The sequence below is a fragment of the Chanos chanos genome, chromosome 5 (assembly GCF_902362185.1).
Source record: "Chanos chanos chromosome 5, fChaCha1.1, whole genome shotgun sequence".
Taxonomy (NCBI): Eukaryota; Metazoa; Chordata; class Actinopteri; order Gonorynchiformes; family Chanidae; genus Chanos; species Chanos chanos.
This window is the reverse complement of record NC_044499.1, coordinates 15,453,664-15,481,474: the sequence shown is the minus strand read 5'-3', so window position 1 is coordinate 15,481,474 and position 27,811 is coordinate 15,453,664. Positions and strand designations below refer to the sequence as shown.

The window sequence follows — 27,811 nt, the reverse complement described above, 5'->3', positions numbered from 1 at the left end:
GCTTGAACAGACTTTTGATGTAGGCAGTGGTACACCTTCAGCAATTCAAGAACTACTGAGTTACATATTTATACATATGTCTCAGTCAGTGCTTAATATAGCAAAGTGATACTTATGTGGTGGTAACCAGGCTATCATTGATGTTTAAGAAACTTTCTGGAATGAGGTTCAAGGAAGAAATAGTCTTACAGATTTATCTCTGTTGTGTAATATTCCATCTGATGCACGCTAAGACTGCCCTGCTCTCAGTTGTGGATGACCTGCAGGTGGCAAAGGCATCCTCCAAGTCATCAGTCCTCTAAACCTGTCTGCAGCCTTTGACACTGTTCACCACCAGATCTTCCTGGTCACCCTCTCTCACCTCAGCATCAGGGGAATGGCATTCAGTTGGTCTGAGCCCTACCTCCCAGGAAGATCCTACGGAATATTGTGGAGAGCTGCAGTATCCAAAGCACACCTGGCAACAACTGTAGTGCCTCAAGGATCAGTGCTCGGACCATTCCTTTTCTCCCTGTACACCACCTCAGCTCCATCATCCAGTGGCATGGCCTCTCCAACCACTGCTATGCTAATGACACCCAGCTCTACCTGTCCTTCCCCCCCAGAGAATAACCTATCTCAGCTTGCATCTCTGCATGCCTCACAGACATTGCAGCCTGTATGAAAGAACATCACATCCAACACAAGCTGTCTAAAACGGAACTCCTGGTCATCCCAGCCAGCCCTTTCATTTATCTAAACATCTCCTCCCAGCTCGGTTTTTCCTCAATCCTGCTGTCCAAGTCTGCTAGAAATCTAGGAGTGATGATAGATGCCCAACTGACCCCAACTGACCACATCTCCTGATCATAAAGATTCACTCCATAAAACATTAAGAAAATCAGACCATATCTGTCAGAGTATGCAGCCCAACTCCTGGCCTAAGCATCCCCATCACCAAACTAAAGTACTGCAACCCTATCCTGGAAGGTCAAACAACAAGCACCACCAAACCCCTCCAGATGATTCAAAGCGCTGCTGCACACCTGGTCTTCAATCAGCCAAAGCAGGCATATCCCACAGCCCTCCTCATCTCCCTCCACTGGCTCCCTGTATTTGCCTGCATCGAGCTAATATCCCTGAGGCTGGCTTTCAGATCAGCCAGTGGAACTGCACCTCCATACTTACTTACATACTTCACTTATTAGGACCTATGTCTCATCACACCTGCCAGGGTCTGTGACAGAATGGCATTTGGTGATTCCACCGCCTTGCAGCAGAAAGTCACCAACTGGACACTTTGCACATGTGGCTCTTTGATGGTGGAATGAGTTGTCCAACTCCATCTGGTCTGCTGACTCCTTCACAATATTCAAGAAGTGCTTAACAGTGTAAAACAGATTTTGAATGCTGTAGTTGTTTTTCACTCCTTCTTGGTTGTGTTCGTTATTTTTGACAGTTCTGTAAACTGTACAGAATACGCACCGTTTTAGATTCAGTAGACACTGATTAACTTTGATTAAATAGCAAAAAAGATTTGCAGTTTTTTAACTTGTTGCTTTATTTGTTATTTTATTTATGCTTTAACAGGATAATTCCATGATGGAAGCTAAGCAATCATATGAAAAAGTGTATTTCTCTGTGATAATATGCTAGGAAAACAGCTTACTCTACTCCCTTTTTAAAAGGCTGTCTGTCAGGATAGTGTCATTCATCAATATCAGCTACTCTTCTGCAGGCTGATCGTGGGGTCTGCTTAACATAGAAGGTACAAAGTGGCACAAGGTTCAACAAATGAGACAAGGATTCACTAATGTTGCATTTAGGGATCACATCACTTTAACACATTTAACAAAGTTTTTTTTTCACTTTGAATAAGTGCATTTTGCACTTCCATAACTGTATGTAGTATTTCCAAAAATGTTTGTATGTACATCAAGTGTACCTTAGTATGCGAGCTTGAGATTCTTTACGATTCTGAAGAAAAGGTAACGCTGTCTTTCCTTGAGTTTTGATTGGTTTAGAGGTGGAGTTCACGTGCGCTAGAAGCAGCTTTTCAATTAAGCTTGCACCATTATAGATCAGACGTGGAGTATACATTGAGATAAGAGCCAATCCATTTAAAAAGGGATTCACATTCGTGACAAGTATAACCCTACAATGAACCCGAGGTTAGGTCCTTAAACTATGGAATCCACCTCACAGCACACGCTTCAGATCAACGCGGATCTGATCTGGGTTCGATTAAGACTTCCTGTGTTGCGGAATTGAGAAGCTTCGTGAGTCGAGCACATAATCGGAACTGTGTTCGTAGTTTTTCGCAGACTTTCGTTGAAACTAATACTGTACTTGGATCAAAAGTGCACTGGAGAAATTTGCTGAGAGAAGAGATCTCTTTAAGTCACATCATTTATGCTACTTTGAAATGAGTCTGACACCGTAAGTCCGAAAACTAATAACACGGGTGGTCCTTTTCGGGCTAAGCACATCTCAGTCGATTAACTGGGAGGAGGAGAGGCCAAAAGGCAACTGCAACTGGGGAAAAAACTGACTTCAATCCATCGAGATTAGCCAACCACCGAGTCTCAAAAACAGTATTATGGCCTCGGAGGAGCTTTACGAGGTAGGAAATATGTTACATGTGTTCTGGAAATGTATGTTTTTAAAATCTTTATCTGTGCACCTTAACTTGATTAGTTAAAACATTGATTCATGGAGCTCATGTGCGCTCAATTGTACTGACTCGCTTGGTAATGACGATGTAGTGCTTGCTAGCAAGACACATGAGAAAAGTAATGTAACTTGTTAGCTAGCTGGCTAAATATGGGCAGTGGATAAGATGTGTTGCTGGTATTTGTTGATACACATATTAGTTGATCGATACAAGTTCTCAGCTGTGATTGAAGAAATTAGGCGGGGAAGACTGAGGGGTCTTGTGAGGGTTGTAGCATTAGGGCTGAGCAGTTACTTTTTAGATGAGGCGGGGGAGAGAATTTGGGCTCCCCAAGGAAAGCTAGCGAGCGATTCACCAAGCTAACGAGGATCGGAGAAATGTATTGTTGCAAGCTAACTTGGATGTTTTAAGTGCACATTTTCTCATATAATAAATGTAGGAGCACAATTAGCGTTTAGTTTGACCTGAAAGCTTCAGTTCTTTGCTTCGCAAGCCAGTTTTCATATTGCGTAGCTGCTTTGACAACTTAGTAGAATTACAGCCGACTTGTCAGTCTGTCCTTTGTTTCAAGTTCAAGTTACCCTAGATTGTAGCTATTAATAAATACTCAGTGCTTTAAGTAGGCTACTAGACGACACATCGTCGCAGTCTCTAGTCCGAAAGAATAAAAAGCAGAAGAAGATTGTGGATTTGTAGTAGTGTAAATACCATGCCATTCGACAAGACCGGAGAGTGATCATTTAAAAAATGGATAGCATTCGTTTGAGATCTACATTCATTTTCGATTGTAAATCGACTAACAGAATGTTACAGGAGCTGTTCAAGTGTTAGGCCTGTATCGCTAGTTAATTTCTCCCAGAAGTATGACTGACAAGATCTTGTGAATGCAGATAAGACTTAGATCAGGAGTGGAATGTCATTGTCATTTACCTGAAACTGAGATGCTTATCAGGTTGTAACTTTGACAGTAAGTTTGCAAAGTAAGAGGTGTGCTAGGACTTTATTTCATATATGTACTATGATATAGTAGAAATGAGAGTTGGTAGGCAATTTCCTGACAAAATATGTTTAAAAATTCTCACCATAAAGTAGTATCTTCTTACTGATTATAAAGATGGATGTGTGGATGGTATGCTTAATTTGTGGGCTACTCTTAAGAAACTGGGAGCTCCCAACAATCATTTTGGAGAACAAATACCACTGTCAACAACCTGTTATTCTCTTGATTAATTTGTCAGAAAGTAGTCCCCCCAAAATGCATGTTAATCACTGAAACAGCAAGATTCTATGATGTGTTATGGGGAACAGTATTGACAATTTTGATGGCATACATCAGTCATGAGAAACTCATCAACAAAGAAGAGGAGTTGTAAATAAAAGCTCATTGGCAGGAATGGACATTATTAACTGAATCACTGGCCAAAACCAAAAAACAACTGCCAGAAAAAATTACCACAGCACTGAATCTACACCTTGATTGGTCTCAACAAAAGCTGTCTGCTATGAGCTTCACAAAGCTGATATTATTGACAGGGCTCCCATTCATAGACTGCTTGTAACAAGCTCAGCGTGCAACAATGCCTAAGATTCTGTAATATGCAAAAACAAAACAAATAATAACTACAACAACAAAAACTGTACTTATGAGCCATTGAAAAAGGTACTGTGGTCTATTGAGCAGTCTTTTTCTTTTTCCTCTTCCCATTGAGTTTATGCTTGGAGAAGGTCAAAGGAAGCCTTCAATTCACATTGCTTCTTCCCTGCTGTTAAACATGGTGGTGGATATTTAGTGTATGAGCTACTATCTCACTGGAGCCCTTGGGATCGTTTAGATTTTTACCATGCATGGTAGAAGTACAGTCAAAGAATACCTGGTATTTTAAGTAACCAAGTGCACACCCATGGTGCTAATGTTTTTTTTTTTCTCCAGATATTTACATATCTTGAGATAATAGTGCCACAAAATGTCAGTTAAATGGATTCCCCAATGGTTTCATGGAAACCAGGATGATCTAAGTTTCTATGGCCCTCTCAAGTGCCTGATCTAAACATCATCAAACTTTGATGGGAAGTGCTGGAATGCAAAATAAAGTATGATGGAAATCTTGGCGGTATTTTATTTGTATATCGGTGCATTAGTGGGCGACGTGTATTAGGCTACATCACCAGGATGTATAATGATGTGACCTTCACAGACTGATGGGCAGCTGTGCCATTTTACTGAAGCATGTGCATGACAAATGTTCACATTGCCTTTAAAACCCTTCAGTCCGAGAGACTGATGCACAAAGCATGGCAACAGCATGTTCATAATGTTTTAAAAAAAAAAAAAAAAAAAAGCTCTGAGCTCTGACTTTCCCCCAAGGCTTGAATGGTTCTAGATTATGCCTGATACTGTCTTTTTGCTAGATAAAAGACTGATAAAAGACAGTGATTTTATGTGGAACAATTTGTCCTGATGTTGATATTGATAATGGTAGTACTAAAGAGCTTCAAGGAGTTAACCTGTGTAACAATACCTGTGTAAAATATTGATGTCATTTTGAAACAGATAAACATCAACTGAGGCATCTTATCAAAAACAGAGAAGTAGGAAAACCTTTAAAAAATGGCTTATATGCTCCCTTAGTGCTGGGGTTGACCATCCCTCTCCTGGAGAGCTGTGATTTCAGGCTATTGCTCATCAAATTCATGTTGAGCTCCAAACTAGTAGAAACAGGCATTTGATTCACTGCAGGTTGCCAGACCATCTCCAAGAACAATTGTGCTGCAGCTGTTCTGAGCTCTAAAGAATAGGCCTACATGGAGACTTGGGTTATACTTTCTGTGGGATTGTTCTTTGGTGATTAAGTTTTTCTTGACAGCGGAGACAGTGCTGGACAGTTGAATTCCTGTGAACTGTCATGTTCTCCAACTGAATTTGGCCAACCACTGAAACCATATTATTTCATTGTTTTGTTTGTGGTTTAAACTGGAGATTTTCCTAAATATGTGTGTATCAATTCACAGTTACCACAGATATCAGCAACCATCTCTCTTAGAGACTTTCAAAATTGTTTTCTTTTTGCTGTTTATAGCTGACTGAGAAAGGCATAGGTGTACGTTGCCTGTTTATCTGCTTAGCTTCAAACTGACAAGAAACTGAAATAGAAAATTCCAGAATGTTTCACAAAAGATTGACTAAGAATACAGATGGTTCAGATAGTGACTGAGAATACATAGAGCAACATCAGTGTCATATTCATCAAACCACTGGGTGACCACAAATGTTTGAGTGATTTGTCCTTTTTGTAATTGTGTGTGACCATATTTCTATGGCTTTCCTGTCTTCCGCGGTCTTTTTCATCAGGTCGAGAGAATTGTGGGCAAACGTAAGAACAAGAAAGGGAAGACAGAGTACTTAGTGCGCTGGAGGGGGTATGGCTTTGAGGGAGACACCTGGGAGCCAGAATCTCATTTGACCAGTTGCATAGAGTTCATCCATGATTTTAATCGGCAGCACAGCGAGCGGCGAGAAGGAGCTTTCAACCGGTCCACTCGCAGTTCCCCAAGTACAGGCCAGGGTCACGGCCAACCCTCCCTTCCCTCCACCACCAACAATAACAACGCCCGTAAACAGATCAGCAGACCTCAGCAACACAGCAGCACTGTAAGCCACACTCCCATAAAGACTGGGAACTCTTCCCCAGTTACCCCTACAGCCAGTGTCACAAAACGACCGCAGCAGCAGCAGCAGCAGCATCACACATCCAACACCAGTGATTTGGATGCGAAGGCAGACACGCAACAGCAACAGCTTCTGTCAGGTCAAAAATACAGACGCTCTCCCGGTGTCAGCAATAACAGCACCGGAGACACAAACAACCTCACAGGCACAAATCCCACTGTGGCCCCTACCGTCAGCAGCGTACGACGGAGCATGGACCTAGCTAAGACTGGTATCAAAATCCTGGTGCCAAAGAGCCCGATGAACAGTCGGACAGATGCCGAGGAATCTCCTAGCGAGGCGGCACACAGCCTGGATCAGGGCGGGCAGGAGCCAGACTCGGTGCCCCCCGAAGTGGCCCTGCTAGAGAAGCCTGTAGCAGTCCAACTTGGTCCCGGAGAAGAGAGGGCACGAATGGGTACCCGGCCCAGGACGCAGACAGCTCTTCCACCGCCACAGGTCCCAATTACACCTGCTGCTGTGCGCACACTTAATGGGAAAGGTATAGTTATTAGCTTTTATCCCCTGATATAGTTAGAAATTATACCTTCTACATTTATGCATCCAATATTTCAGGCTAAGAATGCTGAGCAGTTTATGCTCTCCATAATCCTAATTAACACAATTACATGACCCGAGCGGAGCTGATCCTAGATCCTAGCATTCCCACCTAGATACGCTTGGCCCATGTAGGCTCAGGCCTCAAGACTTCCAGGAATATCATTGTCTTCATTTTTTACTCTTATTCAAAAGGAAAACTCTTCATCTTAGAACGGCTGTTCTTGTTTTTGGTATGTGTCTCCCGTCAAGGTACATCCACATTTATGGAGGCATCATCAGCCAACGGGACAGCCAGTTTACGGAACGCGGTAGCAGGTGTGACTGGCTCCTCGAGCGCTACAGGGAAGCGGCGCTTTGAGGAGCGATCTGCTTTTGACAAGCGGCAGCGTTTCAGCGTACGACAAACAGAGAGCGCCTACCGTTACAAGGACATTGTGGTGAAGAAACAAGATGGCTTCACACACATCCTGTTTTCTACCAAGACCTCAGAGAACAATTCGCTGAACCCTGATGTGAGTTCCATATAATAATACACACTTGTGTAAACATTACACTCAACTCTCAGTGGTTACAAAATTGTGTCCATATTTTCATTTTTTGTTTGTTTTTGAATCATAAAAAGTACTGGTCTTATCAGCACTTGGAGATATGAAAATAGTTTTAAGACTTCCATCTGTTTTTAGTTTAGCAGTGCATCCAATTTGGAAAAAACGCAATGGAAACTGTCATACACTGTCTGTCCAGTGCTCACTATGATAACAAACCAAGATTGTGGTGTTTCATTTTATGGATCATTTTGTAAGTGATTTTTTGTGGGAAATGATGCAGGTGATGAAGGAAATCCAGAGTGCCATGGCAACTGCTGCAGCTGATGACAGTAAGCTGGTCCTACTGAGTGCTGTGGGCAGTGTTTTCTGTTTCGGCCTGGACTTTATCTACTTAGACAGAAGACTAAAAGATGACAGGAAGAAAGAGAGCATTAAGATGGCTGAAACAATCAGGTACAAATGTGTAGTGCTGGTTTGAAATGATGAAACAATTGCAATATCGGTGAAATGGCCAAAGATTGCTATTTCTGTGATCTCAAAAGTTTAAAATCACTTCAACATATTATTATAGTTCTTCTGTGTAGTCAAGGGGGGAAAGGGGGCTGACAGTAACTGTATGTGACTGCGCTCATCCATTTTTTTCCTCATGTGCTCTGTTTGTTTTTCTGTGTCTAGAACATTTGTAAACACATTCATCCAGTTCAAAAAGCCCATCGTTGTAGCGGTAAATGGGCCAGCAATTGGACTTGGTGCTTCCATTCTGCCCCTGTGTGACGTCATCTGGGCCAATGAGAAGGCTTGGTTTCAGACCCCATACACCACCTTTGGTCAGACTCCAGATGCCTGCTCTTCGCTCACCTTTCCCCGCATTATGGGCGTGGCCTCGGTCAGTGTCTGGCCAGAACAGGCTGAAGACCTTATAATAACAGAAAATAACCATTAAGGCTCGTTTCAGTTACGTTCTCCCTATGCCATAATTACATTTTAATGATGCATAAAATGTAATCAGGTCTATGATATGTTTCCTCTCACGTTTTTCCTCAGTTTTTCTTTTTTGTTTTTTTTTTGATGAAATTGAATTTTTGTAACATACAGACATCTCCTCCCTCTGTTGTCTCTTCTCCTTGTTTTCTGTGTTTCCATAACTTCTGTCACCCACACTCCTCTGGTTTTCCCTCATTCTCGCGTAGGCTAATGAGATGCTGCTGAGTGGGAGGAAGCTGACGGCCCAGGAGGCCTGTGCCAAAGGCCTGGTGTCCCAGGTGTTGTGGCCAGGGACTTTCACTCAGGAGGTCATGGTGCGCATTAGGGAGCTAGTCTCTTGTAATTCAGTTGTAAGTCATCTTTTTAAATTTTGTTGTCAATTTTTTTTTTTTTTTTTTTTTAGTTATGACATTCTCTCAAAACAGAAGATAGCATACATATCTACATATTCACCCTCAGCTTCCTTTTCTGGCTTTTGTTCTCTCATCTCTGTGACTTGACTGAAGCTCACATGAATTAGATTTTTAAAATGCAGCAGTTGAAGAAAAATGCTCAACAGAAGCAGCCATGTTCCTTTTTTGGTTCAGTGAGGAGAAGCAATTTCTTGTTTGCTGTATTTATATGTTCTGTAGACATATACAGAGTCATGGAAAATTAATTAAGTTAGCATAGAAAGTATTACTAGAAAACATACAGATCCTGTTCAGACACTTTGGTTAATGACCTCTCCACTTTCAGTTAGACTGACAGGTTGACACTAAACAGTCAGCAAAATACATTGTCTCACATATCCCCCACTCTGAACAAGGCCTTGCTCAGTGTTTTTGAGCTAAAATTAGATCTCATATTTCTGCTAAATGTGATTATATGGAAGGATTACAAAGTTTCACATCCATATCCATAAATCATTTCCCTTTTTAAAAAAAACAAAAACAAACAGACAACAAAAAAAAAAAATTGTATTTGTCTTTCTCCCTCCTCCATGCTGATGTTGCCGCTGCCGTGGCAATGCTGCAGGTTCTTCTCGAGTCCAAAGCATTGGTGCGGAACGCTAACCGTGCTGCCCTGGAGCAGGCCAACGAACTGGAGTGTGAGGCACTAAAGAGGGTGTGGGGCTCTCCTCAGGGCATGGACTCCATCTCAAAATATCTCGAGAAGAAGATTGATGAGTTCTAACTTGAGCAAAGGCCTACTCAAAACCTGACTCAAAGCGTCTGAGCAGCAAGTCCACCCAAAAGTGCCTAATACAGGAAAAGAGAGGAGTTTTAACTCTGACAGTACGGGCTGTACCTCTCTCCATTTATAAACCATTTGAAGAGACAGAATAACGGGAGGTTGTTTGACAACTCAAAAAGACCCATTTTTTTCCCACATGACTATAGCAGTATCTACCCATAAAGAAAGACTTATCTCCCACACACACACACACACACACGGCACCAAGTGTGAATTTCTTCTTCAACTTACTGTTACAGCAGCAATTCTTCTTCCACTTCATTATTAAAAACAGTTCAAAACTTGGACACCGGATGTGCTCAGTGTTCCTCTTAGGAGGCAGTTTTACAGCATACTGTGGAGATGATGGCTCTTGAGGAATATTGTCATCAGGCTGCGATCTCCTTCCTGCATCTTGAACACTTCAGGCTCATTCAGCTCCTGAGTACAAGCACAGACTCAATCTGATGGGGGTTTTTTTTAATCAAGAGGGTGTGGATGCTCAGGGAAGATGGGTTTGAAGAAGCGATCTATGAATTTTAACAGTGTCTTTAACGTCGCTTCATCTGGCAGTGACTAAATCAATGTATGACATGACTGACAGAAACACACTGTGGGTAAAGTATCAAAATATCAGAAACCTTTCATGGGGATATTCATGGCTATTATCAGGTTACAAGGGAACCTCCAAGACCACAATCAACAAAACCAGCTTCTTTTCCCCCTCACTAAGGTTATGATGATACTGCCAAACATCACTGTCAGCTAACAGAACACGTTTTGGAAACTTCACTTCATTACCCAGATACTTTTGGCCGACGAACTCCAAACTTGCTTTAACAAAACTTAACCGCTCAAGAACACAAAAGAAGTTTACTCAACGTATTTCCGGATGAACTTTTGAACTTTTTTTTTTTTTTTATATACTGTGATGTAGTTTGTATCTGTACTCGATTCTGATGAAATGGCCAAGGCAAATGTCTACAATTTGTTTTGGATTGACTGTGTACCACCAAATATTTTCCCTAAATGTTGTTTAGGTTGGTGAATTTTTTTTTTTAATTTAATAAGTTAATGAAAATGACAGTGACATGGGTTATTCCTTCAGTGCAAAACAAGGGAACAGAGAGTGCATGCTCTTAATGCTCCATGTTCTCTGTGTTGAGTTAAAAAGCCAAATTGTTGCCTTGTAATCCCATCTTTCTCTTTCCCCTTCAATTCACTTGACTTTAATAGGCTGTTTAGAGCTTTTACTCTGCACGTCTGCTTAGAAAAAATTGTGAATACAAAGTAGTGCCTATAAATTAAGTTGTGTGAGAGACAGACACGCTGGGCTTAAAGACCAGATGTCAACATTTCTTTGCACTATTTGCCTCTTTTTCTCAGAGATCAGGAAGAACCCACAATATCCTCCACTGCATCTTTTCCTTAGTGAAATACACCAATCCACTGTCTCCTTTGGTATGTGTAGGATTACTTGTACATGGATTTCGTTTATTTACATATTTTCTAAATTTATTTCCTCATTGTAGAAGGGTTTCCAAGGTTCAAAACAGTTGTTTGTAAACAGTTTCACCAAACATTTTCCTACAAACAAAGTTGCTTAAATCAGTGGTTCTCATCTCTAGTCCTTGGGGAGCCATAAGACACATTTTGTTGCTCTGGTCCAGCATTATCAGGGCTAATTTAACTCATTTTCTGATTACTGAGCCCTTGACTTCTTGTGCTAGGTATGCTTGCGTTAGGCAGTAATGGAAATGTACACTGATGAACCAAAACATTGTGACCACCTGCCTAATATGCTGTTGGTCCTAATGTGTGCCACCAAAACAGCGCCGCCCTGCCAAGGCATGGACTCTACAAGACCCCTGAAGGTGTCCTGTGGTATCTGGCACCACAACATTAGCAGAAGATCCTTCAAGTCCTGCGAGTTGCAAGGTGGACCCACCATGGTCCGGACTCGTAGGTCCAGCACGTCCCACAGATGCTCAACTGGACTGAGATCTGGAGAATTTGGAGGCCAGGGCTACACCTTGAGCACTTAATTATGTTCCTCAACTCCTGAACAATGTGTGCAGTGTGGCAGGGCGCATTATCCTGCTGAAAGAGGCCACTGCCATCAGGGAAAACCATCACCATGAACAGGACTTGAAGGATCTGCTGCTCATGTTTTGGTCCCAGACACCAACAACAACAATACAACACACAGGACACGTTCAGGGGTCTTGTAAGAGTCCATGCCTTGACGGGTCGGTGCTGTTTTGGCGGCACACGGAGGAACAACCACATATTAGGCAGGTGGTCATAATATTTTGGCTCATTGGTGCATTGTGTACTGGGTTCTTAGGATGTCAGTTGAGAAACACTGGTTTAAATGATCTTAGGAAAATATCAACCCACTAACCACGTATACCAGCTTGTACTACTACTACTACTACTATTGTTATTATTACTACTGTTTTCCCTTTTCTCAACAAAAGAATGAGATGTCAAATAATTATTTATAGTTTGCTATAACGTGTAAGAAGTATTTATTAAATGCAGAGACTGTCACATAATTCAAATAATGGTTTCCCTTGAATTTGTTAACAGAAGTTTTTCTGTTTCGCCTTCTCATCTATTGTCATTTCGCATGATTTTCAGTTTGTAGTTGTGGATATAAGGTTATATTTTTGTTTTGGCTTTCATACATTAATAAATACTGAGATTATTTTAAATATCCTCAATCAATTATTTAAATTATCTTTTAACACATTAAAAGATATTCCTTGAGCACAGAGGTGCCATCAAAATTGAATGTCCCCATCAAAATAACTGCATAATGGTGTCCAATATTCTTTTTAATTAATTTTGAGAAATATTTCATTTTTATACATGGCCTACAAAACTATAGTTCTAGCTGAAGATATGGTTGAATGTTACTGAAAACTCCATTAAAGGAAATTAAATTGTGATTGCATTGATGAAGTAATTGTGCAAGGTATATGTATTTTCTGGAGTGTATTCAAAATGTAAACCTGCTTACTAGTTGGAGCTTCAAGAGGTATGTTTGTTTGCAATTGCAACAATAACAATGGGAGAACCAGAGTTTAAAGACATATGGAAAAGGTTCAGTGAAATGCTCTGAAGATATATGAATACATAATTTTTCTTTCAAATCAACATTTTGCTCCATGTGCCTCATATCTAACGCTGCTGTTGTTTCCCTCCAGGAATACCAATCAAAAGAAATTTGAGCCACAAACAAACATTTTAGGGTTTGGATTAAACCTAAAACCTGATGCTTACTTGCAAATTTAACTGAGTAAAGATGTACATACGGTGTATTACTTTGTCTAAAATACTGTTACAACATTTTTGCCATGAGATCTATTTCTTGTTGTTAATGACCTTAAAGAAATGTTCTATACACTGTACAATTTGTAAATATTTTCATAGATTATTTACAACATGTATTCAGCTGAGAAAGTTGGCTAAATAAACTTATAATTATGTACATTTTGTGTAGGAAATATGTGTTATGTTTTCTACTGAGACGTGTATAAAGCAAGATTATGCAATACAGTAAGAGTGCTGCCAAGAGGTAAAACAGATTAAATATTTATTGAACATACATAAAAGGAACACATGCAAAAAAGAAAGTCAAAAGGCCTTAAATTGACAGGCAAATACTCTCCAGTCTCCCTCTCTCACAAAATCCATGTCAGGAGAATGTAAATAAATAAATGAGAGAAATATGTATGAAAAAAAAATGAAGAGCAGTTTAAATATTTAAGCGTGTTATGGCGGACAACCATCCAAGGCTCCGGTAGCCATATGAAGCCAATAGTCCTGATTCTTGAAGCAAACAAAGTTGTAGAAGTTCTCTCCACTACTGAGGAAGCCATGCTCCATGGTTCCCCAAGATACTGGGCTGTCCACGAATCCATGTACAGTTAGTGAAAGCCAAGGCGAGAACTTTGGCTCATCAAAGTATCGTCTGGGTGAAAAAGAAAGCACAGAAGCACCTGATCAACATGGTGATAATGGTCAACGACGTCATACCATTAAATGTTAAGACTTCTCAGCCAACAGTATCTAGATGGTTTTTTTGTCATGTGGATCAGCACATGATGGAATATTTGGTATGAATGTGAGCCAAAGTCTCAGATCTTACTGTAACTCCTGCAGCAGTGATTGGATGTCCTCAGGAATCAAGAATCCAGTGATTGTATACAACAGAGCCTGACTCATAGAGTCCTGAGGCTCCGGACAAACATATGTTGACAGGAAGTCAGAAGCTGAATTATCGCTGTAAGGAAATATAAATCATGTCAACTGTAGTCTAATTTAAAATATATACATATATATACATTGTATATAAAATTTCATGAAATCAACTAACCATCTGATGCCCATGTTGACTGACCCAAGCCACTCCAGGAACTGATGGGGATCACATGATCCAGCCTTTCCCTGTAGGTCAGAGGGATGTAGCGTGGGGCAGGGTACGATTCTCAGAGTCTGGCTGTACTGAGCAGGTCTGATCACTTCAAAGGAATACTGTGACAGCAGACCCTGAAGAGCTCCATCTTCATCAGTTCCTGAGAATAAACCGGGGCCACATTTACTGTTTTCCAGAGACAATACCACCACTATGATCTGGCTAAAATGGTTTTCTGCATATTATGCAACGTGTGCAAATGACAACACGGGTGAAACAGATGCAGTTACAGCAGATTGCATATTGGTCATGATCCAGACACTGACTGAAGAGAGTACATATGTAATACGGAAATCTGCTGACACAGAAAAATGGTCCTGGTTGTTGAAACAGCTGGTAATTATCATGACTTAATTTCATATAGAGTAATACCTGTGCTGTATCTGGACAGCAGGAAGTCACATGTGAGTGGCACCCTCTCCTTCAGGCCCAGCAGTACCCGCTGATACCGCTTTCCACCCACAGTCATTGACTTGTCGGTAAAGTCTACAGTCACAACTGCACGGGATGGCATTTTATTTACTGTTGGCGCTTTGGTCAGTTTTGTTAAGTGAATGAAATACATTTGTATCAGACTGTTTGTTGTCTATCATGTGCAGATTAGTTTAGCGACACTTGAAAAATGTTTGTCAAGGTATTCACCATATCTTCTGGCATTCCTGTGATTGTACAGTGATGGTTTTCCCTCTAAACCCAACTGCTCATATGTATCTTTATCCAGTGACAATATCATTTGCCCTGTAACATGATCATATCAAGGATATTAGGTTTAAGACATTATAATACAAGGCAAAAAACGAGAAAACTAACCTAGACTGAGCCACAGAAGAAAAAAAAACGCATTCTAACAAAATATAACTTGGAGACATTTTAATTTGTATGCTCTGCAACATTAAACATGCATGCACGAAATTCTTACCACTGGGCAAAAATGCAATAGTATTGTCTTCATCAATTCTGGTTTTGTGTGAGAGCGCATAAAATCCACCTGTCACAAACACATCGAAAAGAAAACGGGTGAAAATGCAATAGCGTGAACTATCAGGAATGAGCATAAAGAAACAGCCCATTTTTGCCTAAACCTTTCTCTTACCTTTCTTCACAACCTCGTCAAGGAATACCTCCTCTATGAGTTTGTATACTGGTAATTTCTGAACCAGAAAATATGAGTTGAAACTTTTGATCACACTGCTTAATCCAGCTGGTAGAATTCCACACTCAGGTATGAAAATGGAGACCTACAGTAACCAATCGAAGAAAAGACTTAGACACTGAGAGGCTCACTCAACTTTCTGGCCTGAACGACTGCACCCTATTGTTACTTTCTGGTCGTGTACTCACCTTATAGTTGAAATAATGCTTAGACACGTGGATGCCATGACGAGATTTTTCATTCAGGAAGTTGGATCTCTCGCATACAAGTATGTTTCTTGGAAACCTTTCCAATTCTGGTGACATTTTATTGGCAACTGAAGCCTACATTAGTTATTTGAAAACGTAAAAATGTTCCGTGACTAAAGTACGGTCGGCATAGCCCGTTGATGCTCTGATTCTCGCAATAATTTTGTAGTCATACCGTTCGCCTCTATGATAACTTCCGGGAGCTATTTTTTTTTCAAAGTAAAAGTCATTTTGGGGGTGAATTTTAGAAGCGACCTGAATACACTATTTAATTTATCTCGTTACCGCAGAATTTATTTTAATCGGGGTACTCGAATGGGTGAGTGAGTGAGTGAGTGAGTTAGTGAGTGAGTACCTCAGACGCCCAGCTGATCTACTTAATGGTTTTTGCATTTAATTCTTATTTCAGGCATGCAGTCTTGTGGTCTTGAAAGTATTAGAGAAACAGTTTGCTGACTCTTTCAGTGTTCTCTTTAAGGTTCATTAAAAATAGTGTACTAAAAATAGTAATTTTTCATAATAAACTTTGTTAACCACCAAGTTATCTTATATTAGCCATTAAATTCATTTAAGTGAGCACTGCTGGGTGGGTGTTGTCGCAAAAAGTACTCTTGTGGTTAAAAAGCATATATATCTGTTGTACCATGGAACACTATTTTACTGGAGACGATAATGGTAGCCAAGCATTAAAAAGAAACTGGCGCAGGGTGGTCTGAGGTGGGGTGGCATACTTGAATATTGCGAATCTTACTTTGGTGGACACTTTTGGCTTTTTACCTGCCTTAAGATCAAGCAACCCTGATGCCACTGCAGGTTGATTCAGACTGCGTCATAAAATAAACATTGTTCCACGTGTGGTGGAGTGTGTTGACCGTATGTCTACGCGCAAGCTCATGTGGCACATTTCTTACTTCACTCTGACGAAGTATTTATTCACAAAGGGGCTAATTATTGACCAGCTTCACGGGGGCTTTGCCATGATATTGGCGTATTGTTATGACTTTACTTTGTACATTTTTTACGATGAGAGAATTCTCAGAGCACGAATACTTTACTAATGCCTTCACTTGAACTCCCTTCAGTTAAAGGTTATTTAATAATAAAAGTATGCTTGATATGTCTGCACTCGTAGAGCGAAGACATAGCATAATACAGCACGTCTAAAAGTAGGTAAATAAAACAGATTAAATTGATGGTAAACTAGTTGCCTTACCTCGATAGTCCTAAACAGAAAAACAGATTAAAACGGAATCGTCACAATTTAAAACTGTTGTGTATTCGCGTCTATTGTTCCATCATAACAAGTTGTCAATTCCAAGTTCACTCGTGCTGGGTAGTTTCCTGATTACTGTACTCGTTTGCGCAATTAGGCTACGTTTCTGTGACGCACCTCGAGTGTGGACGTGATGTATGACAGAAACACCAGTCAGTAGACAGTAAATACAATGAACTAATAACGGAAGGCAAATGAACGCTCTTCGTTTTACTGTTAGAAGGTAGTAAATCTGTGTTGAATGCAATGAGTTGTGATGAAGAACCGGCCTTGGAGTCCCTGTCAGGACAAACTTCAAAGACTCAAGACCTTATAAGAAAAACTGACGGGGAGAAACTTGACGAGGACAATCTGATCTCAAACATAAAGCCATTTCAAGGTGACAGTTTGTCTTTTGACCAAGAAAATTATGGAAAGGACAGACGCAGGACCAAGTCTCTTCCTGTGTGTCAAGGCGGTGGAAAGAGAGTGCAGTTTGCAGACGCGCTTGGGTTGAATCTAGCAGATGTCAAACACTTTAACATCGCTGAGGATCCGTGTGTCCCGCCTAAGGGGATATCGAAGCTCCCGAGTTACCCTCCACTGCCGGGCCAAGAATTCGGTGATTTGTGTGAAGCTTTTGAATCCAGTCTCAGTTTTGATTGCCTGGTACCAACTTTTCAGATGCCTGTTGACTCTGCGGATTTCGATTCCCGCGTCCGCCGTCAGCGTGTTGCTTTGGAAAAGGTGTCTTCCACTCGATTTGACGTTACGGGGACCATCAGAGTGATGCAAATGGACTGTGAAACGGAAACTGGAGTGAGGTACACCTTGAACGATTGGGTAACGTTTGTAGACACACAAGCCGTGCACGTTTTGGATGAAGGAACTGCATCGCCATGGAATCACTTCACCTTCACTTTGTACACGCCCCCATATTTTGACAAGGAGTCATCGATACATTTCGCTGTGTATTGCCGGACCGACCAAGGCGAATTCTGGGACAACAACGATGGAAAGAATTATACTTTGAAAGTTAAGGTAACTTAGCTGCAAGGCCAGCAGTCTTCAGACGGAGAGATCTGACTTAAAACCGTGAAATATTGAAGTTCATCGTTTGCCAATTAAAACACCATGCGCCATTTCCTTTGATTATGTGTTCGTCATGTTCGAATGAATAACTTTTTAAATACAAAAATCAATAACTACCCCACACCAGGTAAAGGGATTTAAAAGAAAATGCTCTAAGCAGTCAGAATGTCGGCTTACTTCCTACGTTATCTCTTTATTTTAGCATTTTATCATGGACAGACACTCAAATGCATTGTCATTTTTATATTACATACATGTATAGCCTATACTACATGAAATGGTTCAAAAACACTGTAATTAATTGTTTAATAGAGTGTCAAAGAATGTTAAAGAATTCAGTGCCAAGCTTGTGTCAAGTCATTTAGTTCTCTCCTGTAGCACTGTCTATCAGTGAACCTCTGGTTGACTCTTCTGCTGCACTGTTATTCAGAAACCTCTCTGATCGTTGCCCTCAATAATGGTCTTCTGAGTGGAGTACATTTGCCCAACTGACACCTGGAAATGAGAACAACCATCAGTCTGTAATTTTTTTCAGATATGCAATGAGTTTAGAGATTCATTAAAGTCATGTGGAAAATGACAAACAGGTTGCACTTAGAGCAGTGGTTCTCAACTCCAGTCCTGAGGGCCTCCTGTCCTGCACGTCTCTGTTTTAACGCTTCATTATCACAGTGAATTGAGCTAATCATGGGCTTGATGATTAATTGATGAATGGAATCAAGTGTGTCAGTCCTGAGCTAATGAAGAGTTAAAACAAAAACGTGCAAAACAGGGGGCCCTCAGGACTGGAGTTGAGAACCACTTCCCAGTATTATTGTCCAGTAGAGGGAGCAAGTGGCACATACATATGCTAAAGAACATTACGCATGTAGCGCACAGACACACTGGTTTCATTTTTGTGTCTAGGTACATTCTGGCCAAATTAGTTAAAAACAACTGAAAGGCAAAGAATTACTTTGTTGTCCCTGAATTAATAATTCTAAATACAAGTTGCAGCAGTGGTTCTGTCAGATCACTATTAATCTGTAAATATTTGATCAGCATTTACACAATTTCTCAATTTGTTTATTAGAAAAAGTGGTATTAGACAAACAGAGCTATTCCACATTTTAATTGATCTGATTTCTTTAAAACTGGTCATATGTCTATGTTAATCTCCTTTTATCAGTTTCCATCAGTAATGAAGAATTAAGGAATGCAGAGCTAATACCATGTGTTCCAGTGGAAAAACCAATTCCTCAAAATATTCTCTAACACTTTCTATGACCATTTTAACTAGCAAAAACGTCTGAACTAACCATGCTTTCAGAACACAACTAAAGTAAAATTCAGTGACTTTTGCATTGAAACCAGATTAACAGACAAGACCTCTAAGACCTTCCAGTAATTTTCTAAATACTGATTTTTGCAATACACACACATTCTATATATATATGTAGAGAGAGAGAGCGAGAGAGCATTGCTCAGCCAAACAAGACACATTAAGAAATATCTTGTAAATGCTGAATTGCCACCTCAAACTTGTTAGTCAATGAGAGATAACTCAGAGACATGTAGTATTTAGTTTTCCAAGAATTACTACTCTTCTCATGGCTCTTTTAATTTCCTACAAATTGGTGTTTTCTGTGTCTTACAATACATGTACAGCCTACATACCATGTTCATCTTTACAACCTGACCTACACTTGACATTATGAAGAAAATAATTAGATCAAATGTATTCCGTGATGAACTCAACAGATGACCCCATGAACATAAAGAAAGGACGTTATATACAAGCTTCACTCACAACGATTCACTGACACAACAGTAGTATTCATCAATCCTACCCTATGCAAAGTTTATCTTGTAGCTTAACAATAGCCTGAACAATTTAGCTAATGCATTTCCCACCTACTAATCAAGCAGCTTGAATTTTATAGCTGAGTGGCCTATCAAAGAAACACGCGTGCAAAAACGCTTGCCTGTCTTTTGATAAGTGCCAGGCTCTCCCTGGCTTGGCTTAGAAGCATGTCGAGTGTTTTGGGGTTGTCCACGTGCAGGTTTGCCCTAAACCCGTCCTGTATTCTGCGCAGCGCGTATGTTCTGCAACACAGGCGAAACACAAGAGGAACACATGAGAATATTTTAGTTAAGTAACTTAATAAGCACGTAACCAGCCAGCCAAATGCAATTACGTGTAAGCTAGCTAACTGAATTTACAGTGCGTCAGACAGAAAACACCCCGAAAGATATAAAATGGTGTACATTTATTTCTTTTATTAAAACTCTGTCAACTGACCTGTAATTGTAGGACGGAAATTTCCTGCTTTCTTTCATAAGCATCCTATACAGAGAGATCACCTGCGACCTGCCACAAGACGCCATAATGTAAACTAATAAAAGCTTTTTTCTTCGGTAACCCATCCTAAAGAATCAGCACACATCGCCACCCACTGTTTCGGAGTATATTTGTCTTACCCAAAGTGTTCGGTTCTATATTATATTCTACTGTACTCAGCCAGGAGTTTGCATGTTCTCCCCGTGTCTGCGTGGGTTTCCTCCGGGAGCTCCGGTTTCCTCCCACAGTCCAAAGACATGCAGGTTAGGTGAATTGGAGACACTAAATTGCCCTTAGGTATGAATGTGTGTGTGAGTGTGTTTGTCTGTGTGTCTGCCCTGCGATGGACTGGCGACCTGCCCAGGGTGTTTCCCCGCCTTTCGCCCTATGAGCGCTGGGATAGGCTCCAGCACCCCCCGCGACCCTAATCACGATAAGCGGCTTAGATAATGAGTGAGAGTGAGTGTATTCAGCCATTCATCCATTGAAACTCTTAGGGGCATACAATCATTTTACCACACAGGTGAAGCCCCTCACGCAATCTTCTATCAAACATGATATTATCATACCAGCTCAAAGGGATGCCTAAATTCACAAAAGCACACTGTGTCTGAATTAAAAATAAATAAATAAATTTTATATACTATATATATATATATATATTTGTTGGGTTTTTTTTTTGTTTTTTTTTTTAGTTATGTACTCAAACTGAGAAATTGAGAAATATTCAACGAGGTATTCATTCATTTAGTATGGATAACAGAGAGATAGGGGAGAAGTACAATCGTTAGCACAACGGCTGTTAATTAGTAAGCTGAGTGAGGGATTCCTGACCAGGTTGGTGCTATGCGCCTAAGGGAAATAGGAGGAAATCCCAAGGGCCGTCCCATGGCTGCTTGAAGCATATGGGGCCTCTTCTGAGTGACTACAGGCATCACTCAGTTGAACCCATGGGGCCAAAGAGTTGAGAATACAGTTCCCATGAGATGAGGTGAATTTTTTTTATGGAACATGCTCTTGTGTGGCAGAAATTAAAGCTCTGTTTGCAGTATTGCAAACTGTTTACTGTCTTAAATTTGCCATATTAACTTTTCTACTGGCGATTAACGGTAGCTTCATCCAAAGTTTCTCTCATGTTTACATCTGAATTAATACGTCTGTGTACAGACCAATCTGTGCAACTGACTAAAAGACAGAGAAGTGAAGAATGGGCAGTATGAGATGTGTGCAGATTGGCAGAGAATGCAGGGCTTGTCTAACTTCCTCTGTCCTTTGTGTACTGGGCAGTAGGGAGTTTAATGAAGCATGTCCAGGATTCTCCAAAGGGGCCCAAACACAAATGTTTTCTCTGCTGTATGGATGGGGAAAAGTGCTCACTGTGTGCTGAGAGAATAAAATATTCATAGCGACAGGCTCTGGGATTGCGTGCAGTCAGAATAGTACACATTGAAATAATGAAATAATTTGATTGAAATGCACTGATGTTTGTTTGGAGTACTCATGCCACTCCTAAAATGACACTGGAGGTAGGTTTTTCTCTCAAAATTGTTTACATCTCTCTCTCCTCTATGCAGACTGTGTATTATCTATACTGAGCGAGCCACTATCATTTCCACAGGTTCCTTCAAAAGTAACCATTCTTCATTCCTCTTACAAACAGCATCTTATGCATAATTTATGACAAGGTGTGCCACAACAGATGCACCACTCAGCAGCTATCAGTCAAATGGAGAGGGATTCAGAGAGGCAGAGAGGAGAAAAGACGATTCCAGAAGGCCATTAGCTAAGGCCATACAGAAATGTTGCCTCACAGGTTAGTTGTCACCCCTATAAATAAAAATTAATCATTTTAATTTGAAGGACATGTTTAAAGCTTCAACATTCTTACTGTGATGACACTGATGTACTTTCAAGAGATGACATTATCTGACTTTGAAATCTTCAGAAATATTCCACATCATCTTACCTGATTCCTGTGGAAGGTTTTTTGGAATAGTATTACAAGATTGTGTGCATCATTCATGATTAAAGTCATTAAATGTGAGTATTAAAAACACAGTTCTTATTAGCTTCTGTCATAGGGAGTCGATGAAAGAGAGTTTTTGAACTAGATTCAGCCACATTAATGTAGGATGCAACCACTTCCAAGACATATCCTCACTGTGAACTGCCAACAACAGCTTGCTGACTACTATACTTGTTTAATCTCAAGCGTGTTGATACTAGACTGAGGTATGCGGTCAGTCAGGGCCTCCAGCTTGGAAATATTGGTGAAATGACACATGAGACAAGTTGTCTCTCCAAACAAGAATTTGTCTCAAGGTAATTAATCACAGTAACCCTCCATGAATGAGGAATAACCCAAACAAGCACAGCTCCTAACAAACTGTGGTTCTCTTTAACTTGCTAAGCAAATAAGGCAGCTTTAGCAGGGTAAGGAAATTGCTGCCAGGTGGTCCCTTTAATGAGGATGCAGAGATCCCAGGCTGGTGATTTTCCTGACCTGCTGTATTCACACTGTTCTGTGATGAAGCCTTTGGCACTGATGTACTTCCTCTTCACCACTAGCCCTCTTATTCCACTCTTCATGCCACAAAAATTTACTTCATGGTCAGTTCCATCATGTATTCCAGTTGTGTCATGTTTAGAGCTGGATCTCATTCCCATGTGCCCTCTCACCAGATGGTGCAGCCTCTCAAACGTCTCCTCCAACAGGGAAATGACTCCTCTGATTTGACAATGTTTTTAATATTTCATTGTACCTTGACATACCGTGGAGGTTTTCCTCTGAGTTACACTGCAGTTTCTACATAAAGCAATATTAAAATACAGAACAATAACACATTTTCTGATTCACCCCTGATCAGTTTCTCTGTCCCATAATTAATCATTTTCAAATCTAATTGTTGTGAATTATAATGACACCATTTTGAGAAGAGGTTTTGTTTTCAAATGAATATCCGTTTTGTTTGCAGTTTGTGATGCACAAAATGCTCTTTTGGACATTTTAAAAAATATGTCGTCTGTGTTCATAGTCACATCTCTTTATTTACACACACACAGTATAAATACAGGGAACACATAAACTGCTCTGCCAAGCTTGGCGTTTATCTGCAACATTAATCGTACCCTCACAATTAAACCAGTTTTATTGTATGGCATATACCATGAGTTACAGTCAAACTAAGTGGTTTACTGTGTTTGGATTTTTCAGGCCTCAGTCAAGACTCACTGAATAATTGAACGCCTTTGTGTCATTCTGAGAGCTCATGGTCTCAGCTGTGGAAAATACTGAGCCATGAACACTCAGAGAGACTGTGAGATATGCCTTTAGTGAACAGGAGGCCCAATGAAAAGGAAATTTTTGACTTAGAGACAGATTTTCAAACTGATATCTATGCTACATTATAAGTGACTACTAACAAATCATCCATTCCCTGCCTATCCTTAAAACACTTATATAATCACAATCATGAGAGAGAGAGATAGAGACAGATGTGCTTTTGCACCCAAGGGCAGCACCAGGGTGTATTTTGAACCCTCAGCAGCATACGGGCTCTATTGAGGGCTGATCTAACAGATAGAGAACATCTGCACTTCTTGCACCATTAACACTCCTGAACTTGACATACTGCAACATTTTGATTCAATTAAAATACAGGATATGGATTTATTAATAGTTGGTTTTATGAACACTTTGGTTTTAACAGATGTTCTAGCGATGATGAGAGCCAAGGGCTCAGTTACTGCACTGAACCATCATTCTTAGAGAAAAAAATATTTCAAGTTTTGTGTAAACATTGAGTGAAATGTAAAGGAATTCTGCTGGCCCATAAACAATGTTGATAGTACCTCTGTGAATTAGAAATTGATCTTTTGAAAAGTAGTAAGTATTTCATGCAGTTTCCTTTTTTCAGTTTCAATCTTCTCTTAATTAAATGTAAGTGCAAAAACATCTTAAACAACACAATCTTGAAATCAGATTACTGGTTTAATAAATCTTGAAATGTGCAACAGACTAGAAATCTTGTAGAAATCAAGTGTAATGTGTTTAATTAAAACACTTTGTGTAGTTTCCACTAGGCTACCACAACCGAGTGAATCCTGCCCCTTGCAACTTCTGGACTGTTGTCCAGAAGTTGTAAAGTCCTGCCCCTTATAACTTCTGGAATCTTAAATACACACAAACACAATAGATAAATGTACAACTCATATGAATAAATAACTCATTGTTTCAAACTAAGTGCGTTTTTATTCAATACTGATTCCCAGCAATCTGAATATATCTCATGGGTTTGGTAATTCATTCATACTGCTTTCTTTATATGTAACAAAATAGCAAACAGGGTGTTAAAACTGTACATAAATGTCAACACATCATAGTTTTTTCAATCTTTTTTCTTGTTAAACAAGTTCACTGAAAAAAAAAAAAACCCAGCATAATGCCAGTGTAAAGATCAGAGGCTTTTTTTTTTTTTCTTTTTACATCCCAATGTATTCTCACAGGTTCAGCAGATAATGACTCTTAGGCCAGGTGCAGACCACATAATGTTATCCTGTTGGCCAACTACTGAGGTAAAGGCACCTGCTCTTCCTGAGATTTAACCTCCTTCCTTATATAATCACTCAGGTGACTGATTTAATGTCATCAGTGGACAATGACTGGAAAATACATCATTCTGGATTGAGCAAAAGACATCAACACTAAATACATAACATTTGTTTTTAATTGCATCTGCCTAATTGCATATATTTGAACTAATGCAACTGTTCATTACTGTAAATTGTAAGATGTAAACCATTTCGCAAAGCTGATCGTTGCTACTGCTTTTGAGAGTGATGCTTTGTCGGAGCCTTTCCGATCTGTGAGGCAGGTCTCGGTTAAGGATGAGACGTGAGATCGATCAGTGAGTGCACATTAATTCTTTCTGATGTGCATTAGTGCATTCTGTGATTCCGTTCAAAATTTGTACCTTTTTTGTATACTCTTCATTGTTAAAAAGCAAGCCAACTTATCAGTGTGGGCAGTAGAGTTAAAAGGATTGTTACCAGCACAGATAAGTATCTAGGTGCACTGACATCTGCTGCACAGAGTTCAAACAGGCTTCCCTGAAAATTCAAACTCCTGGATTGCGTTTTGATCTCTTCCCAAACATCCTCCGCTCCATCTTGGCAATCGGCGATTGCTGTCGTTGCGCAGGAGTGAAAGTCATCCCAATACCTACAAATTAAAGTAAAAATATTCAAAGCTATGGTGAATTTGCTTTAACTGACCGCACAAAATCCAGCAGAACGATGTTATGATGAAAGCGGATCGTTTTTTTTCCGTATCGAATGAGGCTGCGGGGAAAAAACAAAGCAAAACAGAAATACACACGGTAGGCCACAACTGTGCCACATTAATTTTAATCCACTAACTACTGTTTTATAGATGTCAGAATAATTTCCAAACGTCTATAGCCCATCACGTGAGATTCCAGGAGTACATCTCCGTAACTTGGCTGTCATGTCTGTTTTGTTTCCTACAGCGGATTCCATACGTCTGTCATGGTGGCTCTAAATCTGGGTACTTAGGAAAGTGTACAATATCACTGTCAGGTCTTTATCTGTTAAACAACAATCACTAAAGCATGAAAATCTAGATAATAAGAATAAGAATAATAAGAATGTTCAATTATACTTTTCACTCGTTGGGAAACTTTTTCAGATGCCTTGACGTGAGCGCTTTCTATAAATGAATTCTCATCTCAGAGTTATAAACGTTCTCGCACTTACACCATTAATTAAAAATCGATGACAATCACCGCAGGTGGCCCTACAATGTGCCGTCTGCCTCACATGTATTACACAGATTAATCTAACAAAGAAAGCTGTGCCACGAATAAAAACTTTTCTGGATCTATATTAGTCGCTTCTCGTCTGCGCTAGCCTGCGTCCTCTTATTTTCAGAAAAAGTAAGACTTCAGAAAACAAAATTTTCACTTACGAGCAAATTGTCCTCAGGTTCTCTCTGTCGCCCAGCTCCTGTGGGAAGCTGACCATGTTTTCTCCAAGGTTGAGCAAACAGTCCGAAAAGCCTTTAAATACAGTTTCACATGTTCCAGCTGCTTGTGCTGCCAGCAGCAGAGCGCCTGAAATGAGACAGAATGGGGAATCACGTACCGTTTGATAAAAAGGCATCTTTTGTGCCAGGTGGACGGCAGCGCATCCCTTGGCATAGCACTGAATTTAGTTATCCAGGGCATAAAGGTTGTTTAAAGCATTTATTCGCACAAGCAACGTCCGATGCTTGCAGTACAGGCCCTCATTTAAAAAAAAAAAAAAGTCCGAATATATAGATGCTGCAGCCTAGTGCATACACTTCAAGTGGATGTCAGCATGACCACTGCGCTCTAAACTTTATCTGCACATTACATTTCGAGCTGTAAACAACTGTGCAAATCACAGACGAATTGACAGCAACTATCTGCTTTTTGGTTATTGTTTGTTGTTATTGTTGCTTGCTGTTATCACCAGCAGACCTGTGATGTCACACCTTGGCTAGCTCCAAGTACGCACAGTCCATACTTCAAAATGATTTAAATGTACAGTCATGTATGACATAGGCTATCACTCAGTTTAAGGTCAGTTTATCGGGTTGTAATGACATCCATTTGATATGACATCCATTTGACCCATCATCATCATCATCATCGTCGTCGTCGTCGTCGTCGTCATCGTCATTATTATTATTATTATTATTATTGCTGCTGCTAGGCTTCTTCTGCTACTACCACTGAGATTAGTTATGAAGTAGGTCTCTTTCTGTTGCAGCACTATAACACAACTCTGTTAAGAGCAGATCATAAGAAAACCACTCGAAGTGAATGTAAAACCATCTCACTCATGTTGTAATTACTCTAAATCACCGTTGTCATTGTTGATTTCACTGCTATTTTTAATTTTTTGTTTTTAATTTTTTAGTTTGAACTTTTTCAGTTTATAAGGAATCCTGACAAAATATTTGTAAGAATACTTCAAGGAATGGTTGCTGTTCTTTTAACATTTCTGTAAAACGAAATGCTTACCTATTTCCAATGTAAGAAACAATAAATTGCATTTATTGGTCAAAATTAATCCCATCCTACGAAAATGAAACCATTGGAATGTACTAGTCCTTGGGGGGTAGATTATATCCTCACATCGAGCATAACCACGTCGTAAAAGGCACTGTAAAATCTCTCCCTTCCTTCTCCGGCTCTGACAAACAGCGACGCAGCCTACCAGGAGTTTGTGAACATACAGCGGCGATGCTTTATACTCGGGACAAATTACCGGTTTGATGACGTAATGATGGGTTACGTGTAATTTCCCAAGTCTTTCAATCATTGGCTTCAGGGTTGAACAAGCAGTGCCTGTATCGCTTTAACACGACATGACTGTCACCATTTGCTGACCAACTGCGAGCTAAAATCTTCGGCGTTATATGAAACTGAACAAGTAATGAATTGAATCTCAACTAAGAAGATACAGGGCGTCAGTATCTTCGAGTCGACCTCTGGTGTCCGATATATGAAATGACTTGGGAAACCACGGGTATTGGCTGCAATGCTCAAA

The 27,811-nt window shown here is 40.1% G+C and overlaps 5 protein-coding genes across 6 annotated transcripts; 2 read left to right on the top strand and 3 right to left on the bottom strand.

Annotated features, from left to right (window-relative positions):
- The first annotated feature begins 2,518 nt into the window (after positions 1-2,518).
- cdyl (chromodomain protein, Y-like) lies at positions 2,519-9,881 on the top strand. 2 transcript variants are annotated; one of them, XM_030774469.1, is made up of 8 exons: positions 2,519-2,602; positions 6,003-6,459; positions 6,526-6,861; positions 7,170-7,432; positions 7,749-7,921; positions 8,144-8,354; positions 8,659-8,802; positions 9,470-9,881. In XM_030774469.1, the coding sequence occupies exons 1-8, from the start codon at positions 2,579-2,581 to the stop codon at positions 9,626-9,628; spliced, it is 1,767 nt and encodes a 588-aa protein (XP_030630329.1). In that variant the 5' UTR covers positions 2,519-2,578; the 3' UTR covers positions 9,629-9,881. The 2 variants fall into 2 exon arrangements, with proteins under 2 accessions (XP_030630329.1, XP_030630328.1); XM_030774468.1 differs by having other exon boundaries at positions 6,003-6,861.
- Positions 9,882-13,410: 3,529 nt separating this feature from the next.
- On the bottom strand, positions 13,411-16,212 carry rpp40 (ribonuclease P/MRP 40 subunit). Its single transcript, XM_030773952.1, has 8 exons — positions 15,492-16,212; positions 15,244-15,388; positions 15,070-15,138; positions 14,793-14,888; positions 14,523-14,648; positions 14,052-14,250; positions 13,824-13,958; positions 13,411-13,646 (listed from the first exon to the last, which is right to left on the bottom strand). The coding sequence occupies exons 1-8, from the start codon at positions 15,606-15,608 to the stop codon at positions 13,448-13,450; spliced, it is 1,086 nt and encodes a 361-aa protein (XP_030629812.1). The 5' UTR covers positions 15,609-16,212; the 3' UTR covers positions 13,411-13,447.
- Positions 16,213-17,017: 805 nt separating this feature from the next.
- LOC115811534 (protein phosphatase 1 regulatory subunit 3D) lies at positions 17,018-18,223 on the top strand. The gene has a single exon (XM_030773776.1). The coding sequence runs from the start codon at positions 17,071-17,073 to the stop codon at positions 17,851-17,853; it is 783 nt and encodes a 260-aa protein (XP_030629636.1). The 5' UTR covers positions 17,018-17,070; the 3' UTR covers positions 17,854-18,223.
- Positions 18,224-18,229: 6 nt separating this feature from the next.
- On the bottom strand, positions 18,230-20,263 carry lyrm4a (LYR motif containing 4 a). Its single transcript, XM_030773777.1, has 3 exons — positions 20,177-20,263; positions 19,860-19,980; positions 18,230-18,390 (listed from the first exon to the last, which is right to left on the bottom strand). The coding sequence occupies exons 1-3, from the start codon at positions 20,260-20,262 to the stop codon at positions 18,322-18,324; spliced, it is 276 nt and encodes a 91-aa protein (XP_030629637.1). The 5' UTR covers position 20,263; the 3' UTR covers positions 18,230-18,321.
- Positions 20,264-22,621: 2,358 nt separating this feature from the next.
- On the bottom strand, positions 22,622-27,337 carry nrn1b (neuritin 1b). The gene is made up of 4 exons (XM_030774688.1): positions 27,283-27,337; positions 26,202-26,346; positions 25,295-25,436; positions 22,622-22,798 (listed from the first exon to the last, which is right to left on the bottom strand). Exons 1-4 carry the CDS (start codon positions 27,335-27,337, stop codon positions 22,622-22,624), a joined length of 519 nt encoding a protein of 172 aa, XP_030630548.1.
- Positions 27,338-27,811: the final 474 nt, after the last annotated feature.

Coding starts and splice junctions, on each gene's coding strand:
- rpp40 (XM_030773952.1), bottom strand. CDS start 15,608: ATGTCACCAGAATTGGAAAGGTTTCCAAGAAACATACTTGTATGCGAG. Junction 15,389..15,491: donor AGCATTATTTCAACTATAAG/GTGAGTACACGA, acceptor TGGTTACTGTAG/GTCTCCATTTTCATACCTGA. Junction 14,251..14,522: donor GCTGTCCAGATACAGCACAG/GTATTACTCTAT, acceptor GTTTATTCTCAG/GAACTGATGAAGATGGAGCT.
- lyrm4a (XM_030773777.1), bottom strand. CDS start 20,262: ATGGCGTCTTGTGGCAGGTCGCAGGTGATCTCTCTGTATAGGATGCTT. Junction 19,981..20,176: donor TTTCCGTCCTACAATTACAG/GTCAGTTGACAG, acceptor CCTGTGTTGCAG/AACATACGCGCTGCGCAGAA. Junction 18,391..19,859: donor TGGCACTTATCAAAAGACAG/GCAAGCGTTTTT, acceptor TCTCATTTCCAG/GTGTCAGTTGGGCAAATGTA.
- LOC115811534 (XM_030773776.1), top strand. CDS start 17,071: ATGAGTTGTGATGAAGAACCGGCCTTGGAGTCCCTGTCAGGACAAACT.
- nrn1b (XM_030774688.1), bottom strand. CDS start 27,337: ATGGGATTAATTTTGACCAATAAATGCAATTTATTGTTTCTTACATTG. Junction 26,347..27,282: donor GTTTCTTACATTGGAAATAG/GTAAGCATTTCG, acceptor GTCTCATTTCAG/GCGCTCTGCTGCTGGCAGCA. Junction 22,799..25,294: donor TTGAACTCTGTGCAGCAGAT/GTCAGTGCACCT, acceptor TGTGGCATGAAG/AGTGGAATAAGAGGGCTAGT.
- cdyl (XM_030774468.1), top strand. CDS start 2,579: ATGGCCTCGGAGGAGCTTTACGAG. Junction 2,603..6,002: donor CCTCGGAGGAGCTTTACGAG/GTAGGAAATATG, acceptor CTTTTTCATCAG/GTCGAGAGAATTGTGGGCAA. Junction 8,355..8,658: donor GCATTATGGGCGTGGCCTCG/GTCAGTGTCTGG, acceptor ATTCTCGCGTAG/GCTAATGAGATGCTGCTGAG.